A 15,333-nucleotide genomic window follows, 5' to 3' on the forward strand; every position below is an offset into this window, starting at 1 on the left:
TTTTGATTTGCAGATGCAAGTAGAACTTAAATTTAAGAGAGGTCTCTTTTCTGTGATGTCTCTGAATATTTTTGTTTGATTTTTATTCTTGAAGAGCATCGATGATATGAAGGTAGATTTTTGAGATATGTATTTAGCGTCTAATACGTTTAAAAGCACCTGCTTTTTGGTTACTTTTGCCTGGTTTGTACTTTTTCATCTCTTGTACCTTTTCTCAGGCCTGTCCTCCATGCTCCTGCCTGGGATTTTCTATTAGTTTTATTTTTCTCTTTTATTTCTTGAGTTATACAAAGTCATGCTTTGGGAAAAATCTTTTTTTCCATTATAATCTTTTTGTGTTGCTTAGAATGGAACCCAGAGCCTTGCCCACTCTCCCTCTGAGCTATACTTCTGCCCATCCTATAATTTATTTTTCATCTCATATATTGTCTTTGTCTTGCTTTTCCCCAATACTGCTGTTCCTTTGCCTATTCCTCCCCCCCGTAGGTGTGTGATACTGGGGGTTGAACCCTGTAACACTCTACCACTGAGCTACATTCCCAGCCTCTATTTTTCTTTTTCTTTTTTGGTACTGGGGATTGAACTCAGGACCTTGCCCTTGCGAAGGCAGGCGCTGGAACCACTGAGCTCAGTCCCTGGCCCCCCAGCCTCTATTTTTGATCCGAGGTCTTTATAAGTTGCCCAGGCTGACCTGGAACTTGTGATCTTCCTGCCTCAGCCTTCCCATTAGCGGGATTACAGGCTTGTGTAACCAATGCCCAGCTTGCGAGTTGTTTGATTCATGAAGAGGAGACTGGAAATCAAAATGTAGGTAGAGCCAGGGAAATAAAGTGAGACTTCCTTAACATGCATCTTGTGGTGCATACTTTACTACATTCCTACTGTTAGTTTTTAATGGGAAATCTGAAAAAGATGGCATTATCCCTGCCTAACAGATGAATGAGTTTTAGCTTACAGGGTGTGTGAATCACTGAGGTGTTCAAACTGGACTTTGAAACCAAGGCTCCAGGACCCTAAAACGATAGGTCTATTGTTATTGTTAAGATCTAAAATGTCCCTCAGAAGTCCCCTGTGTTCACAGGTGGAGCTTTTGGAAGGTGATTGGATCATGAAGGCACCATACTTGTCGGTGGATTAATCTATTGATGAGTTCTTAGCTGAATGTGCTGTTAGGAGGCAAAGCCTGGTAGATCCAGGTGAGTCACTGGGGATGTGACCTGGAAGAGTACATTCTTGTCCCTGGCTCTTCCTCTTTTTCACTCTCCTTCCTGGATACCATGAGTTGAGCAGCTGTCCTCTGCCATGCCTTTCCACCATGCTGTTTCTTCCTTGGAGCCAGCTAATTATGGACTGAACCCACTGAAAACGAGCCAAAATAAACCCTTTCCACCATTAAGTTGTGAGTGTCAGGTGATTTGTCTCAGTGATGGAAAAACTGATTAATATAGGTATGTTTGTTCTAGGATTCAGATTCCTTCCTTGCCTCTCAGCTAAGTATTCCTTTCTTCTCTAGAAATAGGATGACTGGCGCGCATAAGCTTTTCTCCTTGTTCTGAGGTTCAGATTCATCTCAAATCTTTAGAAAGAATCACTGGGATGGAGCCATGCAATAATGTCTTCTAAAAGCTTCAGGGGCTTCTGTGTACCTGCAGGATGCAGGATCACTTTCAGCAGGCTCAAGGGAGACCGCTGGGTGAGAAAACACAAGGCTCCCATCTGTGTTCCTTGTCCCCATTGAGCTAGCTATGTCCTTACCATTCTCATCAGCACTGTAGATGGGGACTAATCCACGAATTCAGCACCATGAGGAATAAGAATTGTCACCTCCATCTCCTCATCAGAGTGCTCCAGGAACAACTCAGATGGTGCGGCTTGCTGTGCTCAAAGGTTCCTTGGTAAGGCCCTTTGGTCTGAGAGAAGCTACTCCTAAGGTGAAGAAGTCCTTCACTTGAACTTTCCCTTTCTGAAGCAATTCTTAGAATCGATCCTGTCTATAATCTTCAAATATGTGACAGTTAACATCATACCAAGTTTTTTTTACTCCATTTAACTAGTCTTCTCATAATGGATGTGCCTTATTCTTTCAGATTCTAACAGCAGATCTATAAAGCAAATCTAATGTTGCATATGCAACAGCCAGAACTTACGTCTTCACTTGATTCCGAACTAGTTGTCAGCAAATCTTTCTCCAGAAGATATGAAGATGATTTCAGGAACTTTTTGAAAATGTGCAGTACTTCTTGCCTTTCACTTTTCTGCACAGTATTTTTATTTGTATCCAGTAATATTTGGACTTGTTTTAGTAATTTATTCAAAATGAAATTTTCATATGAACAATATTTGTGATATTGGGAAATCTAAAAAATTTAACAAATGATTAATGGTGCATATAACCTCCTAAGTTATGATTACATACTATCTGCAGTTCATATTGCAGAAATAGATTTTTTGGGGGAACATAAAGCAGAAAAAGAGAAACTGGGTATTTCATGAAATTCAAGACTGAAGTGACGAACCCTGGAGAGTTTGAGAACCAGTTTGAGCTCTCCTGGGCCTTAACGGTGTTGGGCATTTGTGCATTGCCAGTCTGCGGCAGTGGTTCTCAGTTCTGGCTGCGCAGAAGAATCTTTGCTAGCTTATGAAATTACTCACGTTATTTTGCTGTCCCTTCCCCCATCCAACAGCAGTCTCTGGAGCTGGTGCCTTGGCGAAGATGTTTGTGAATATCTTCCCAGGTAATTCTGTTCAGCCAGAATTGAGAACTGCTGGTCCTGCTGCTGCCTCACTGATATGTGACTGGTAAAAATCACAGTAATTGCCCATAACTAGTTTTGCAATCTTGCAAGGCTGGCCTTATTCAGCCTTTGGGGGCAAACGGTTTTCCTAAGTTTTTTTTGTTTTTTTGTTTGTTTGTTTGTTTGTTTTACCAATAGATGATAGCTGAGCACCTTTTTAAGTGCACAGTAAATATTTTTGCAAATCACTTTCTTTTGAAGTGCAAAAGATTCTGGAATTAACGGTGGTTTGATTTATGATTTTTTGGCTTTATGATGGTACAGATGTAGTAGTCATTGAGAGGAAATTGAGCCTTGAGCTTTGAGTTGCGATTTCTTCCCAGGCTAGGGGTATGTTCCCATCCTCTCTGGAGGTGCTGGGCAGCGACACTTCGTAATCATGAGGGCAACGAGTGACACTGTCTGGTGATGGCCATTGCTAAGCCACGATGTTTGTGAGATTAGATAGAGTCTCAGGTTTCCATGTTTTGATGGCTTCATTAGACTGTAACCCCATTGTGAGACAAGAATACTCCAGAGTTTTTCTAGTTCAATAAAAAATAAGATGAAAATCCAAAGCAGGCTGATTTCCTTTTTCAGTTAAGTGTATTGGTACATTTTAGGTATACATAGTGATCACATTCATCATAGGGAATTTGTACCGTACATGATATATGAAGTAGGCTGATTTTAGATGGTACATAGCAGGCCAAGGAGGCCTGTGCAGGGGTAGGGGATCCAGAGGGAGGGGGTGCTGGCAGTCTTGACATGCTGCAGGTTGCAGAGGACCCGGATGGCTTCTCCAGGCCACTGTTTCCTCATTTCTGTAAATCAGGCAGCGCAGGGACCTCTACACATGACTCATTCTTTGAAATAAAGTCACCTGTGCCTCCTCAAGCAGGCGCAGTGTCCTACTGAGCCAACCTCAGAACATTGCCTGTAAGGAGAAGTAATTTTTTCTCTTGTAGTGTTTAAGCCTCATTCAAGTAGATGCTGCCCTATAACCAGCTTTCCCTTTCTGTCATTCCTGGATCAGATACGATTGAAGAGCAGGATAAAGTCACTAGTACGAAGTGCAGTTTAGTGTTACTCAGAGCTTTTGCCTTTTAGACAGGCAGCCACAGCATTTTCTTCAGATTAATTGGTGCTTGTTATGTGTAGGTATTTAGTTTGTGAAAAACTAAAAACACTAAAACATAAAATAGAGTGGCAACTCAGAGAATTGCAAAAATAGTTTGCTTTTAAAACAAACTAAATTGATCCAAGAAGTTTTTGAATGACTGTATTTTTTAGTTACCTTTTTTGAGGAAAGAAAGTAGATATCAATTCCAAATGGGTAGTTGTAGAGTTTTTTTTAAAAGTTACAATAATATAAATTTATTTACATGAGAGGTACATGTTCAGAAACAAAAAAAGTCAAACCTGTCAAAGTTAAGGAACACCAGCTTCCAAATGCTTTATACATTTGTTCTTAAAAAAAGAGATTATTTCCTCAATCTCTGCAGGGTATAAGATACTGAAAATATTGAACCTAAAATCTATTCTTATGTAATAGCATATTATCATATATACCAGATTTAGAGTGAATATAGTTAATATTTGAAAGATATTTGTGGAATTTGGTTTTTTATTGAATCTTTATTGTAATTCATTTATAACATGGAATAACATTGACTTTTTTACTTGCTCAACATTCTTCAGGTTTTTTTCAATAAAAGCCTACCGCCATAGTCTCAATTTCCATGCCCCTCATTTTAAAGACTTGTTATTCTACCCAAGTTATTTTGGATATCCCAACTTAATAAATGAGGAAAGTATTGAACAGGAGTTCTTACGAGTTGGTATCTTATATCTTGCTGTTTGCTGTAGAGCTCTAATCTTTAAAATTTTTTTCCCTTAAAATTGTGCTTTATCTGTAGTTAATCTGAATCCTAACCTCAAAGAGGTCCACTGTTTTTCAGTTGAAGTTTTAGCTTTACAATGTGATCCTGAGGTGTGGAAGGACTGCACACATTCCTGAAAGATGAGCGATTAGCCTGGGCCCTACTTCAGCTTGTCTCATCTGCAACCAGATAATCTCTTCCTGCTTTACCTTCTTCAGTCTAACATGGAACTGAAATAATGAGTTCCACCTTTATCTCTAGGGACATTGTAAAGGTCAAGAACTTATTCTCCTTACTCTGATTTTCTGAAATAAATTTAAGGTGTGGGGAGGAAGGGGTTGATATTATTGCTGTAGTGCTGTAGTCTGATATTTTACTCAGAATGTTTATGTTAATGACTTTTTTTTTTTTTGGTACTGGGGATCGAACTCGGGTCCTTGTGCTTGTGAGGCAGGCGGCAGAACTACTGAGCTAAATCCCTGGCCCTGTTAATGACATTTTATTTGTAAGAAGCTTAATTTTACTTACTGAAATATGTTTGGGCAGAATGTCTTTACCCAGTGGATGAGCCAATGTGTGGATTTAAAGTATATCACATAGCATTAGCTTCTGTAATTGTTTAACTTCAGTGGGTTTTTCTGTTTTAGCTATCATTGGTCTTTTTTTCATTAAGGCTAAAAAAACAAAATCTGCCTGATATAAATAGCATAATTTTCACATTTAACTCTTGTTTCTACTAGGCCCTCTGTGAGTTAGGCGAGGAACACCACATCAGGAAGGGCAATCTGCTTTATTCAATACACTGTACTGATTTGAATGCTGATCAGGAGCACCTTCATAATCACACTCAAGTAATGTTTGGCCAAATGTCTGGGTACCCCTGGTGCAGTTCCTGACAGGTAAACTTAGCCATGATACTGGACAGGTGTGTGAAATGCCTGGGTTGCAGAGGCACTGGGAGGGTTCACTGCTTGGTGTCTCTTCTCTGGCTCCCTTTGAAAGCTGGAAGTGTTGTTGGTCCCCCACCTGGGAGCTGTCTGTAGGCTGTGACAATGTGTGGGGTTGTCCACGTGGCAGTCAACCACGTTTCCTGGGAAGGGATCATCCACCCAGTTTGGTGCCAGTCCCAGAGCTGGATTTTGTGCTTGAAGTCTGTGTAGGTTGTTTGCCCTTGGCATAAATGAAGACAGTGCCCTCAAATGGAAACTGCTCAACCTGTGATGAAAATATCTCACTTACCAACCTTGTTAACAGCAGCATGGAAGAATACAGCTGGTTAAAATGCACAGTAATTCAGAAACTCATTTAAACATATCTTTTCTCTGCTAAGAAGTGACAAAATTAATAGCTCTTGCTGTACTTACATTCTCTGAAGTTGGTGCTTCAAGAAATGAAATGATAAAAAAGGCAGGTGATTTAGAGAAAGAAGGGAACTGGATTGGGTAATATATGGACAATTGTCCATCTTCCCCATCGGAATAGATTTGGGCGTCAGTTAAATACTTCACTTGGTGTTTCGTTTAATGAGACAGCTATAATAGGTACTAAAATCAGTTTCCAGTACATGCTTAGCCTCTCCCATCTGAGTAAATTGGTACTTCTTCTTTAGCTGGAGACTCTGTTTCTGTCTTTGAATGACTTATCCTTTTAATCTTGGCTTAAACATTACTTCCCCAGACAGGCATCCCTGGTCATATTTCTTTATCTAAAACTAAGGTCCCAGTACCTATTTTTAAGGTTTCTAATGATCTCATATTGATTTATTAGTTTCCTTTGTTCTCCTATGTCTGCAACTAGCATAACCCATCACATAATAGCTCAGCAGATACTTGAGTGACAGTGCTGTGAATACTTCCAAAAGACAGTATGGAAAGCATCTCTGAATAGTGGATAGTCTGGTGATGGAAGCATTTTAGATCTGCACCATCCAGTATGGCAGCCCACATTCGGCTCTTGGGCACTTGAAATGTGGCTAGTGCAGCTGAGGAACTGAGTTTTACATTTAGTTTAAATTTAAGGAGCCACATGTGGCCAGTGGCCTACCATTTAGAACAGAGCTTGAGAATGTGATTTTATTAATTTGTGATGAATAAATTATCTTCTGTGCCCTGAAGCATAGGTAACTTCTGAAGCTGAAAAAGGTCATCAGAATGTAGTACTACATGTATAATTTCATTTTGCAATACATAGTAGGTGTGCTTTATGGTTTATCTGAGAATTATGTAGGGCTAGAAAATCTTATGTTTTAAGTGATATCTGTGATTTAGTGTGGTCATTGCATTTTCCTTCCATTCTTTATTATTTTAAAATTGCAATATGTCAATTTGGCTAGAGTCATCCTGGGCTTAAGTTTTAGGGATGGCTCATTAGGCAGTAAGAGTTGGGTTAACTTTACATTGAAGCCTTCCACAGGTTCCTTTGCATGGCTCATTGTTGTCAGCAGGTATTTACATAGTGCAAGCTACCTTGTGACTACCTAGCATGGCTTGGTCCTGGAGCATAGGATTTTAAAAAAGAACTGTCAGTTTAAACTTGGATAATGTATTAGCACTTCCCGAGTGCAGGTTAAGATTTTATAAAGAATTTACAGAGTAAACTTAAAAATTAATATGTGAGAATCATCAAAATTAAACTGCTGATGTTTTATGTTATATTACTGAAGACTTGAAATTAGAAATAAAAAGAGCCTGCAGTTGTGCCTTTTACTGTATTAAATATAAAATGCTTCAAAGGCATGCTTTATAGTGCATTTTTTTATTGTGGTGAAATATATAACATTAAGTTAACTACTTTTATATGTAGAGTTCAGTAACATTATGTATATTCATGTGGTTGTACTATTACTGCTATTCATTCTCCAGAATTTTATCATGTCCATCTGAAACTCTTTACCTATGGCATTAAACAGTTTCCATCTTCCCTCCTGGATAACCGCTGTTCCTTTTCCAGTCTGAATTTGATGATGGATTGATAAATTCCTGTCCATAGTCACTGTCCAAGACAATATATAGTACTGTATATATAGTACTAGTATATTAGTACTATAGTACTAGTACTAGTATATTAGTACTATAGTACTAATATATAGTACCTGTGTGTCCACAGGGATCACCTCTTTTAAAATGTCTGTAAATAGCTAATGCGTAATTGCCTTATACTGGGAAATGGTCACTGCTCATAGCCATCACTAACCTTCCATACTCACCCCGAGTCTCATTTCTCTCATTAAAAAAACAATAATTCTAGAAAATTGCCTGTAAGTGACAGGTGCTAAGATTGACTTTCTTGTATATGTGCTTAGTATGCTGAAAAGCAAAAAGAATCAGTAATTGTTTTTAATATGCCCTAACTAATCAGTATAATGTCCCTGTGGATACTGGGCAACCATGCAAAGTAAGTATATTTAAACTAATAAATTCAAGGTGGCTTTTTAAACATTTGAAGCACAATAGGAATTTTGGGAATTTGAAAGGAAATGTTCCTGTCACTGGATGACTTGTTCTGGATTGCTGTCCTGTGCTCAGCTGCTGAGGGAGCAGAGCAGGAGATGCAGGACCCAGGTGAGAGGCTTACTAAGCCCTTGGCATGGGTGGGCAGGTAAGGCAGCCGTGCTAAGGACTACAGGAGCACGCAGTCCATGATACGGAGGAGGGCGCAGTCAGTGCTGGCTGCGTATTAGGGGAAAGTTCCTGAGGAAGGTGGATTTGCAGTGGGTGCTGAAGGCTTCTGACCATTTTAGCTAGTTCACATGTGAAGGGAGGGGTGCCCGGTGCCTGAAACAGCACAGTCTTGATGGAGGAGACCACTGGAATTTGGGCTTAGGGCTGGGGAAGAAGTTCCGGCTTGTTCCCTGCAGGTGGAGTTGAGATGCTGTCCAGGGAGAAAAGGGGGCTGGGGCCTGTGTGGAGCACTTTGTGAGGCCACATGGAACTATGGCCTTTGGAAATGTAATGGCCTTGTGCTTTCTGAATGTTGGTCTAGGCACACCCATGCGAATCAGAGGAAGTCATTATTTTAAAGGAAAGTGGTTAATCACTCTTTATTTAGGAGCAAGATGTTGAATGTCTCCACATTGTATCAATTGCAGTGAATGGAACAGAGGGCCAAAATGACTGGGGAATCATAAAGATGGCGGCCTTACCAAGTGACCCACATAGGGGATGAGAAAGGATGCTCATGAAGCATGCAGCATCCCACCCAAAGTACACATGTGCATAAGCTGCGTGCCAAGTACAGTGCTGGTCTGCAGTGTCCTCCAAGCGTGGCTGTCCATCAGGCTCCTGTCATGCTTTCTATTCCTTTTCGTCTTCTTTCTTCCCTCACCCTCCTTTGTTTCCAGAGCTGTCCTTACAGTTATCAGGGAACGTCCCTGTGTCCGAGATACTCCTTCCCATGGCTCCTTGGCAATGCCACAGTTAGGACTGGAGATGAAGATTGTTTCCTCTGGGGCTTGCTTCCCATCTGTGCTGATCCCGTTGCTTGTCTGTCGTATCTTGTCAACCATCTGTCCTGAGTGTTTGCTTTTGTCTTCTTGTGATATTCTTAGTCATTCGGAGCAGCTTCTTCTGCTGCCATACCATAAGTTCAGGGTTGCCTTCCTCTTATGCTCCATATCCTTGACACTACGGAATTTCCTGATTATGGAATTTGAGGACAGTTCATCGAGGACACTGTGGTGGCCTGTGATTTTGAATACATACAGCTGGGTTCTCCCATTTGTTTAATAAATGCACAGGCAGTGCCAGGCAGTGTTCTAGGCCCTGGTCATGTTGGGGGGCCAGAGAGCCACCAGTCTCAGATCTCAAGCAGCTTGCATTCTCCTTCAGGGAGGTTAAGATCATACGTGTAAAACATGTATGGTAGGTGGGAGAAAGCAGTTACGGTCTCTGCCGTTACCTCACTGACTCTGAATTTAACTAATGGTTATCAAGTCTTTTTTTCCATCATCAAAATGGTGCTGATTTCAGGCCTTTTGCAAGACATATAGAAACACACACACACACGCACACACACACACACACACACACACACGTATGTATGTTGGTAATTCTTTGAGCTGTTTACAGGAATAGTTCCAGATGAATTCAAGGTATTTCTTTTACAGATTTAAATATTGTATTTGCTCTCTTCCACTGTAATTTAAATTATTCAGTATTTTAAAGTTGTCCACTTTCATTTATCTGTATGGTTCCCATATATAATAATACTGCATTCCCCTATATTATAGTAAGTAACTTTTCTGAATGACAATAAGTACTCCATTTACAAGAACAAAATTTGACAGCTGTGTTATGTATAGACCCTGAAAAGATGTAACTGATACATGAAAATCAGTCTTAAGCTCTGTGAAGGTAGAAAAAGCACAAGTCATTTATTTAAAGTTGAACATCTGAGGTGTTCAACTCTGCACATTAATTTTGTAAAGAGTGTGTTTCCCTCATTTGCTAGATTTTCTCCAAAATTGCCATGCTCTTATAGTAGGAGGATTTTAATGGTTGCTTTGATTTAGTAAAAATAACTGAAGTAGTTTTAAAAATGCAACAAAAAGTTATGATGACACTTTTAACATATACATGAATCCGATTCCAGATTTAAGCTGGATGTTGTGGTACACACTGTGATATCTATCAGCTGCTCAGGAGGCTGAGGCAGGAGGATTACAAATTTGAGGACAGCCTAGGCAGCTTAGTGAGATTTTGTCTCAGTAGAGTGCTTGCCTTTCATGCATGAGGCCCTGGGTCCAATGCCCACTACTTGGGGGAGGGGGGATGTTTCTAGATTTAAACCAAAACTAAAGAAATTCTGTTACTTTGAAATTTGCATATTCTGTCATTTCTAGCATTGCCTTAAAGACCAGAATCAGTAGAACTGCTTAGATATTTAACAAGTCAAATACTTGTTTGAATTCTTGCATCAAAGAAAATTCAAAATAGAAGTACTGCCACTCTTTTGTTGGCAGGGTCTTTTTAGAAAATAGTCAGAAAGTATAACATTTTCAAGATTGCTATTAAATATTAGTAGTTTTATGTGTGAAATTGTTTTTTGTTTGAAATTGTTTTGAAAAGAATAAGAAATAGATTGTTGCTTATTACATTTCCTGAAACTCCTATAAAGTTGGCCTTGGGTAAATTTTTTATTATACTTTGGAATCTGGAACGGTCCATAGAAATCGTAGAGTCAGCTTTTCTTCTTTTAACCTCCATTTATCTACTTGATTTACTGACTGTTATGGTATGTTTGGGGGTGAGCATTAATACTTGAGCTTATGTTTTCTCATTCAGAGATTTCTCTGGTTAAGTAGAGCACACTCTGTACAATGCTGTGGACGTAAACTGCCGATTCCCTGCTGATTCCCTTTACCTGACCACTGGGATTGCAAATTCTCTGAGACAAAAGGTCATCAAGTAATTTGAATGTTTATATTGATAATTTAAAATGTATAATATGTTTACTTGTGAATTTTTAAGATTTAAAACCAAGGCAGCCTAGGTGAAAGACTACAGGAGCTTTTCAACTACCAAGTGCCTATGTGGAATGTAGCTCAGTTTTTCTACTTGAACTACTGAAATTCTAGATTAACCCTCCTGTTTTGATGACTTATGATTGGTTGATGTCAATGAGATCTATCTTAGTTGATAATATCCTCCTTTTAATTCACTAGATGTAGCTTTACACGATTGCAGGATAGAGGTTCTACTCATTTTACATTTCTCGGATGCCCCCTTTAAATATTTACAGCATGTAAGAATCTACTTTCTTCCTTTTGACTTTCATATGTTTCAGAAGTAGGTATATAATTTCAGATAGTATGATGTGTGCTCACTATTAGGAAAAAGTCTTTGCCTGCCAAGTGCCTAGTTAGTTTGATTAGTTCACTCTTGCTGATGTGACCTAATACAAGAAACTTGGTTTGATTGGGCCAGGAGTCTGCTGTCTCTCCTGAGTCTTTCATTTATTAGGGTTTTAGTAAGATGCTGCTTTTGAATAAGTGGAACAACTTCTAATGTTTGTTCCCAAATCCAGAGACATGCCAAAGGGCTGGGCATGAGGCAAATGCCGAGACCTAAGACACTGGGTGATTCCAACTCCCTAAGCTGTTTAATTTGAGAGGAAAAGAAAATCTCCGTCTTTTATAATTTCCAGGAAAATGAAGTTGGAGGTGTGTCTTATAAAAAAACCCATTTATTCTTTCTGGTACTACTAATGAGGCACAGATTTATCATTTTTACTTTTAGAATTAAATGTTTGTTGTGTGTGAAAATGAGTTTTCATATGAATATTCATTTATTTTACAAATATATAGTTGTTATATATACAACGTCTAAAAAAAAGATACATGTCTTTTCTCCATAGAATAAACAGTCTAGTTGGAGACATTTGTAAGCAACAATTACAAAAAACCTGTAGTGTGGATGATCAGTACTAGAGAGCCAACTCCCAGGAACTGTGAGAGCAGACGGGTAAGTCAAAAACGGGGCCGTCGCGATGGCAGCAGCTAACCAGAAGAAAAGGTTGAGAGGGCTTTTCTTGGCTGAGGAAGCTGCAGTGTATTAGCACAGGCAAGTGCTTCTGCATGGCTGATGTTTGGGGAGAGGTGTTTCTGGCAAGGTAGAGATTTGTCAGATATTCAGGAAATAAGTTATGAAAGCAAAACACTTCAGAATTTTCTGGTGAGTTTTTAGCAGAAAAGTGACTTATAAAACATCATTTTGACAGCCTGCATTGCTGTTTAAAGGTACATATGTTGAATGGCAGCAGAGAACTGGATTTGTGGTGTGTACTGGTAATGCAGGTAAGAAATGATGTAGGCTTGAATTAGTGGCAGTGGAGGAGATGAAAAGATGGACAGATCCCAGAGAGCTGTGGAGTAAGAAGCAGTAAGGCCTAGTGACTGCTGATGTGAGGGATAAAAGAGAGGGAAGACTAAAGATGCCGCCTAGCTTTCTGGGTGGGGTAATCGGGTGGTGGTTGGTAACCTTGGCTCAGACAGTAAATGCACATGGTGGTAGTAGATTTTTGATGTTAGGATGCCTGAGGGACACTCATGTGGAGAAGTCTTGCAAACACAGATGTGTGTGTAGCCTGGAGCACCTGAGGGACACTAGAATAGGAAGGACAGAGAAGTCACGCTGACATATAATTACAGCTGAAGCCAATTGTGTTTGTCGATGGGCCCAGAAAGGGTATGAGAAGAGGGAGAAGAGAGAACAGGCAAAGATGGAACTCTGAGGTTATTGACTGATAGGCTGGTCATGGATTTGAGTCCTGGAAGGAGACAGTTGGAATGTCAGAGAGGTGGGAGGAATACAGGAAGAGAGACCATTAAAAACTGAGGGAAGGCACAGTTTCCAAGGGGTGTGACCAATAGCGCCAAATGCTGCAGTGTGTTCAGGTAAGTGGCTGTGGGACTGAGACCACAGAGGGCGCCTCTAGTGATTTTACTGGAAAGAGCTCCAGTGGCTAAGCGGCCCAGAACCTAGCGTTCATTGGGCTGAGAGGTAGATGGCTCAGAAGTCAAAGGCAAGAAATGTCTAAGGTTTAAATCTCTGCCCTCTTGGAACGAGTGCTAAGGCCATGAAAGAGCCACTGTGGCTGGATGGGGTGGTGAAGGAAGGGGTGTTTTGGTGAGAGAAAGTTGGGTGTGTTCCTGTGCACATTCACTGAACGTTGAGGCTTTGGCCTAGGCAAGAAGGAATCTTCTACTTCATTGACATAGGAGAGAGCAGGAAAGGTGATGGCATTGTGGTTAAGATTGGAGAGGAAGAGGCAGGGATGGGAAAAGTCACTTGGCTGTTCTTTATCTTTGTGTAAAGAAAGGTACGTTATTTAAACCCCAAACTGGGCCATGTGGTAGAGAAACTAGATTCACTGTATGGAAGCTTGGATTGTTTATGTCTTCAGAACCCAGGAGAGGGAAAGCTTTTACTTAATGATATCATGGGTATTCACTTTTATTTAAAGAATCTTGGTAGAAGATGAATTAGAAACTCCGTGTACTATGTTTTTATCCATCAGAGGATTTCCTCAAATTATATTCCTATCACTGGTGTTTTGGAGCTTGAGGACAACAGAGCTGTTGCAACATGAATATTTAGTGCCAATTTTGACCATAGTGAAGTGGCTGTTAGGGCTGAAGGTCAAGTTTGATTGATTGGGTGATTAAAATTCCTTTTAAAACAAATTAGAGGTGGCAGGTTTGTCACAGGTGAGAAGTACTACAAGGAAATGAATCTCATTAGCATATAAAACTTGCCGGACCATCAGAAAAGTTTAATGCGCACACACATACACACACACGCACACACACACACACACGCACACAGAGCAATGACCTGCATAGGAATTCTGGTTTCATATCTTAGCATCTGGCATCCAGCATGATATTTCTGTACATTTACAAATAGTGCACAGGCACTAGATTAAGCATGGTTTTAATTTTCAGTTTAGGGACTGGTACTCTTGAGAGCGTCAGTTTATTATGTTTGCCTGGGTTCTTGAGGGGTCTTCTAGGTGATTAGATTTGAGAATAGGCATCTGAACTTGGGAGCCCTGACTTAGCTGCTGGAAGGGGCAGGAAGGGGCCGGTCCAGTGCTTAGGAGGGAAAGGAGGAGCAAGGACAAGAATGGAGGACAGGTGCTTGTGTCTCAGTTTTGTTGGGTTGAGCCAGGCAGTGGTGCGTAAAGAAGAAATATTTCTCAGGAACTTAATGCTGCCTGCAGACCCCAATCTGGGTACTCAATGTATATCACATCCTTACAATGACCTTGGCAAGGCAGACAGGGGAACTATTTGTAGTTTCAAAACAAGAGATGAAAGGAGGTAAGAAGATATCTGAAAAGGACCTATAAAAGTAAAGAAAAATTGTGATGATGCTCGTGATGACTATTATATATGAAAATTGCTTCAATCTAACTTATGTTTTCTAATTTTTAAATTTTATTTTTAGGGTTCATAGTCTTCAATAACTTAAATTTGTTGTGAAGTTGTTACATAGGGGCTAGTTGAACCCTACTTTTATGTATGCTTGGAAATTGTATAACAAAATGTTTTAAGAAAGTATCAAAGAGGGCTGGGGATTTAGCTCAGTGGTTCCGGGACCCGAATTCGATCCCTGGTACCAAAAAAAAAAAAAAAAGAAAGTATCAAAGAGAAGTAAAATAGTCTTGCTTGTGATAAAAAGTGGAGAAATATTCACGAATGGCAGAGTGACTTTCTTTTCTTCTCTCTACTATCAATTCTATACAATACGCTTAACTTATGAACCTAATTTGGAGTCACAATTATGAATAAACCATTTGGGAGGTAGAGACAATCGAGGCAGTTGTTTTCTATGTGGTCACCTCAGCTTTATGTAATGTGTGAAAGTTCACTTCAAAAATTAGATGACATCTTCTTATGATTTCAATGGATAGTTTTTTAAAATGAGGGAGAATTTGTGCTACAAAAAGATTCAAGTCTGGAAATTTTTCCTTGCAAAAAAGCATACATCTCCAAGGGTGGAGGACGCCTTTTCCCTGAGGGTCCGTGGTCTCTGCATTACAGGGCGCCACAGAGGCAGGGAAATAAGGCAGAGCTGACATTTACCTTCTGTGTGCCAGGCATGCCCTACACACTTCCCATGTGGCTCAACCCTTACCACTCTAGGGGTTAAGTGCTGTTCTTTTCTACTTTTAAA

The 15,333-nt window shown here is 39.9% G+C and overlaps 1 protein-coding gene across 23 annotated transcripts in view; it reads left to right on the forward strand.

Moving 5' to 3' along the window:
* Fars2 (phenylalanyl-tRNA synthetase 2, mitochondrial) overlaps window positions 1-15,333 on the forward strand; it is a 463,399-nt gene that overhangs the window by 15,455 nt on the left and 432,611 nt on the right. For 7 of the 23 annotated variants that reach the window (XR_002396033.2, XM_021260714.2, XM_021260706.2 and 4 more), the window contains exon 2: window positions 12,011-12,117. The exons of the other annotated variants lie outside the window; for them this stretch is intronic. Coding sequence is in view for 6 of the 7 variants with exons in the window: in XM_021260714.2 (XP_021116373.1) it covers window positions 12,070-12,117 (48 nt within the window). In the remaining variant the exon portion in view is untranslated. The remainder of the gene's footprint in view (window positions 1-12,010; window positions 12,118-15,333) is intronic. 23 annotated transcript variants of the gene reach the window in all.

This window comes from Heterocephalus glaber, unplaced genomic scaffold (genome assembly GCF_053883595.1).
Source record: "Heterocephalus glaber isolate CG9 unplaced genomic scaffold, H.glaber_assembly_v1.0 deba00001472, whole genome shotgun sequence".
NCBI lineage: Eukaryota > Metazoa > Chordata > Mammalia > Rodentia > Bathyergidae > Heterocephalus > Heterocephalus glaber.